General features: G+C 33.2%; 1 protein-coding gene across 1 annotated transcript; it reads right to left on the minus strand.

Annotated features, from left to right (window-relative positions):
* Window positions 1–2,121: 2,121 nt before the first annotated feature.
* Window positions 2,122–3,628, minus strand: LOC145043894 (putative WRKY transcription factor 7). The gene is made up of 3 exons (XM_078992662.1): window positions 2,848–3,628; window positions 2,626–2,751; window positions 2,122–2,505 (listed from the first exon to the last, which is right to left on the minus strand). Exons 1-3 carry the CDS (start codon window positions 3,528–3,530, stop codon window positions 2,346–2,348), a joined length of 969 nt encoding a protein of 322 aa, XP_078848788.1. The 5' UTR covers window positions 3,531–3,628; the 3' UTR covers window positions 2,122–2,345.
* Window positions 3,629–5,397: the final 1,769 nt, after the last annotated feature.

Raw genomic sequence — 5,397 nt, forward strand, 5'->3', positions numbered from 1 at the left:
CAGGAGGGAGTTGGTAGTCATTTGATTAAGACTTTTAGGTGTGAAGATCATTAGTTGTATTCACATGTTTGGGATCGGTAGTCTTTTGGGAGGCCAAGATACTAGGAACATTCTAGACATGGGATGTGGGCCGAGTGTTCATGTTAGTTTATTTTCCGAGTGCATTTATCTGTTATCAGATCGGGGGTAAGCCCGAGTGCAGTTAATGGTTATTAGATTGGGGGTAAGCCCGAGCATGGTTATAGGTTAAGAGAATTGGGGGTAGAATAGAGTGTGGCTAGCATATAGTAGGGTTGTTGAGCTGAATGAGTGCTTGGGTTATTCTAGTAAGCGACCGATTAACTTCCGTTCAGGTATTGTCAGCACATTTTGTTGTTGAGTATTGTTTTCACGTGATGTTTAGATGGATACATTTTCCAACTTTATCCATAACAAGGTTACGAACTTTCAAGATCTAAACTTTATGCACTAAAATAACCAAAGAGTGGAAATTTTGACAAATAACTAGATATATGAAACCAATGAGCAACTTAGAAGATTTTTACTCACAATGGTCCAGGAATGATGTAATATTGCTAGATCTATACATGAACTCTTCTTCTATACTCTTTGCCACCACCTTGCTCTTCAAGATTCAACATTCAAATGGATAATAAGCCCATAAATGATGTGAAGGCTCAAAACAAGTGAGAGGAGGCTAGGGTATCTCAAGGAATTATCTTAGGTGATGGAGGCTGTTCATGAGAGGGTTTCTCATAGGTTAGAGCCCTTAAATGGAGCTTAAAACTGAAGATTTAAGGTTTGATTTGCCCAGATTATGCTCTACGAAACATAAATTATGCCATGTGTAATTCATTAAACCCACATTACGCTTTCAGTTACACTCTGTGTAATCCAAAAATCCTTAATTTCCACTTCTACTTCAAACAACCATAACCTTTTTGTTTCAATTTCATTTTCGACATTTTTTATATGCATAGAAATGTATTGAAGAGCCCCACAATCATATCTAACTACTTTTGACTAAAAACATACCAAACTAAAATCCTTAATTCATGAATGATGTTTGAAACATCACTTTTCCCATTTTCCCATTTGATTTCAAAACACAAACTAAGAGCTTGGATCACCTAACCAATATTATACACATCCAATAGGGTCTAAACCCAAATCCCTTGAAGCCTAATGCCCTTGATCAATTTATTGTCCATAATTTCAAAATAAGAAACTTCTCAAAAATAGATGTTACAATAAGTCAATGATTGAAAAGACCCAAATGCTACAAATAGGTAAACACAAATTAGAACACGCATACTAGCGGTTATGAATCGTTTTTTTAATCGAAAATCGATTTTATTACCTTATTTTCTAAAAAAACCTAAACCAAACCGATTTTAAACCTAAAAAAACGATTTTTTTTTTACAAAGCAAGGGTGTTGTTCCTAAGTGCTGTTTCGACCAACTCAACACATTGCACAATGCGGTTCTTGGTACAACTTCAAGCCTTGTATTTTAGGGGGTGTTTTGACTTATTTTTTATTTTTCTTGAGCTAGACTTATTTTCCTAATATAAGTCATAATAAACTCAAAAATTTTAAAAATAAGTTTATAAAAAAAAAATAAGTTTATAAAAAAAAATAAGTTTATAAAAAGTAAGTTCAAAAAATAAATCATAAATAAGCTTAATGAAACGCCTTACAAGCTTATGAGCTTAAAATGATTTATTTTGTTATAGCATCACTTATGGTTGTTGGATGAAATTTGGTCTCAAAATCTATAGTTTTAGAGTTTTAGTTTGACTTTTACTGATTATCTCAAAATAGAAACAAGTTCAATATTAGAAATTAAGTTAAAACTTAAAACATCCCTTACTTATTGCCCAAGTACATATTCTTAATTCTTAAACATAACTTTTTATAACCATTTAGTCAATTTTATTCTGGAAACATTAAAAAATATATCTTAAGCGCAAAAGCAAATTTGGATTTGAAATCGGAATCTTGGAAACTAAAGAGTAAACCACAATCAATTGACTAATTCCATAAAATATGAAAAAAAGGAAGACCAAATTCTCATCATCATCATCATCATCGTAACATGGCATCTCAAAGAATGAATTAATTAATCAATAAAACACAATCGGATTTAGATTTTTCAAAGCCAAGATATGGAATTGATTCCAAAGTCTTCACCAAACTTCCACTACTGTAATACCCTTCCAATTTGCATGGGAATTAACACAAGTCCTAAAATCGAAAATTATAAAATTAATTACGCTCACTGATATTTGTTCTTAAGCTAAATCAAGAGAAAAAAATGAAAAAAAGAGATCGATTTTGATGAAATTAGGATGATTCTAAGATCAACCCAGAAGTTTCTGCTACAGAAAGAGCATGATTGTGATCTCCTTCGTAAGTAACAATCAACATGCTTGGATCATCCAATGCTCTCTCGACATGTTTCCGAGCTGGGCATCCTCTCACACTACTGCACTTGTAGTATCCTCTGTGGATTTCAGGGATTAAATTGAAGAAATTAGAGATGAATTCATGGAGGATTTCGGGATTGATTCAAAATCTGTTAGTTTATTAAAGCGAAAATGGTGAAATAAGAGAGTAATTTTACCTGGGATGTGGAGATCCTTTAATGGGTTTCTGGCCGTATTTTCTCCACGAGTAATCGTCCGGCGGAATATCGGCGAGCTTCATACTTATGGCCTTAACCCTAATTACCCTCTTCATTCTCAGCTTTCTGATTGATATAAAGAAATGACATTAAAATTGATGATAAATCGATATGGGTGAACTCAACAATTAGATGGGGGTTGTTTGAATTTTGAATTCTTACCTTCGTTTAGAACAGTGACAACGGCCAGTAGAACCGCCGCTGCACTTGCCGGAAGCACCATTTTCCGATGAACTACACTTCCTTTTCAAACAAGAAGAAGAACACAACGGAGGTTTACCGCCGGCGGAGAGCTGTTTTCCGTCGGAGTCTCCGGTCAACGATGACATAAACGAGCTAGCTCGAGAAACCGCAGGGGAGTAAGAGAAACTAATCGTTTTAGGCAAAGAATCTTTCCTCTGAAACACTGCCGTTGGATTACCGGTAGCCGGAACCGCCGGAGGCGGCGGAGGAACAAAAGGTACTTGTTGTATAGGTGTTGGACAATAGACTTTATTCTCACCTTCATCCGAAACGACATCATCCTGGTCGTGGTCCTTCATTATCGTCTGATTATGATTCAGATAACCACCATGATTAATAGGTGCTCGTCGGAACCGGGCATGGCCGGTGAGTTCCCGACTGGGTCTTCCCAACAAAGAGATAACCCGTTTGAACTTGGTAACAGCGACATCGGCGACAGCTTTATAATCCGCCGGCGATTGGTTTTGTTGTTGAGACTGGGATTGGGAAAGGAGACGGATGAGCTTTTGGACGCTTTCAAGGCCGGAAGCAGCTTCTTGGACGGCGTTGGTTTCGTCGGAGGTGGTGTTTCTGAAGCCCATGATTAGATCTACGGCGGCCATGGCGGATTAGACCATGAAAATGGTGGTTTGCAGAGATAAGAAGCAGTCAAAATGATTAGATCGGCGAGGTAAATAGGCGAAGAGGGTGAGAAATGAGAAAAGTAAGCAGTGGGTGACTGGCATGTCGTTTTATCAAATCTGCTTAGTCAAAAGTTGGTATGAGTAAGATCCAACCACATAGTCCACCCCCCCCCCCCCCCCCCCTTTTATTTATTTTCCTAATTTTTTTTTACAAAAAAAAAAAAATCAAATTTAATTATTAGTAAAGCCTAATTTGGTTAAATTTGCTTCATGATTGTTGTCAAATATTTCACAATTTGTGAGAACTTGTAGAATATTTTTATGAAATTTTAACTATGTATCTATTCTTTATAATATTCGATATTTAGACATATAGAGATAACGTTTTAATTAACCAAACTTTCTACAACTGAAACCAAACTTGGAGCTAAAAACCAACTCAAATCAAACTAAATAAACTTTGTTATAGCTTACTTAAACAAAATACAATTGATTAAAGATAGCGTGACGAAACAGTAATACGAAATATATTATTAGAGACGCAAGAGAAGTTTACGTGAAAGATGTTAGAAAAACATAGCATATTACACGACAATAACCGAAAAATCTTGGTATGTTGTGTATATAAAAACTTTATCGAATTTCAATAAATTGATGAAGGGGTGATGTTCTTTGAAAAATTTAAAACATACCCACGATTTCAAGTTGAGTAAACCAACTTTTAAGTTTCAACTAAATAATAAAATTAAAAATGCAACATATTAAATATCTTAAGAGCGTAGTCGGAATCCTAAAATCTCAGTATATGTTTTATTTCAAGATTGATCCTAATATGAATGAAATTGTTTTTTCTTTTATAAAATCTCAAAACTATAAAATCAAATTTTAAACAACCATATACTTTTGTACATATAACATGTAAATATTATTTGATTTGAATTAAAAGAAAGAAAAAAAAAAAAGTGAATGATATTTCGTCAATATTGGACCCATTGAATTTTGTAAAATAAAAAGAAAGTAGAAAAAGAAAGTGAAAGCAAAAGGTCAAAAAAGGAAAAAGGAAGAAGAAATAATTGAGGAGAGGGCCAGATGACTATAGCGGATCAAATACGGTGAAGATTTTGAAATAATAAAGTATTAAACGGCCGATGACTAAACGTTTGACCTTTCTTTTCTTGTGTCGTTTCTATGCTAGTCAACTAAACGTTTCTAGCCGTTGGATTACGTAACTATCTGGATCAATTATATTTTATTTATTTATTTTTGCATTTACTTCAACTCTGTAAAACAATAATGTCAATAATGAAATTTATATCGAAATGTTGGCACACGTTATTTTTAAAAGAAAACAAATAGCTAGTATATTTTTAGTTGGTATTTGCAACTTTGTTTGAAAATTGTTTTTTCTAAAATAATAATAATAATAATTAAATAAATAACTATATAACAACATAAACAAAAATATCTGGGGTATTTTTTATTGTTTAACGTGACGTATTTTGATCATTCAAAAAATAACTAGATAAAATGACCTCTAAGTTAAAAAGTTATTGGATAGTCAACTTTACTCATATTGCTATCTGAAGTCTTTGAAGATAACTATTTATTTATTAGGGAGTTGATTTGTATAATGTGTGATTTAAATAATATACGCTTTAAAATGTTATATTATATAAACTTTTTATTGTGTATGAATTACTATCTTATTTATAACAATTTTTATGTTAAAAACACACTCTGATTTAGTACTAAAATATACAAAATTGGCTATAGAGTGGCTCAAACATATCTGATCCTAACATTGTATAAAACTTAAGCGAATCTAATCTACACCACAAAAAATTTA

The sequence above is a fragment of the Lactuca saligna genome, chromosome 4 (assembly GCF_052625555.1).
Source record: "Lactuca saligna cultivar CGN05327 chromosome 4, ASM5262555v1, whole genome shotgun sequence".
NCBI lineage: Eukaryota > Viridiplantae > Streptophyta > Magnoliopsida > Asterales > Asteraceae > Lactuca > Lactuca saligna.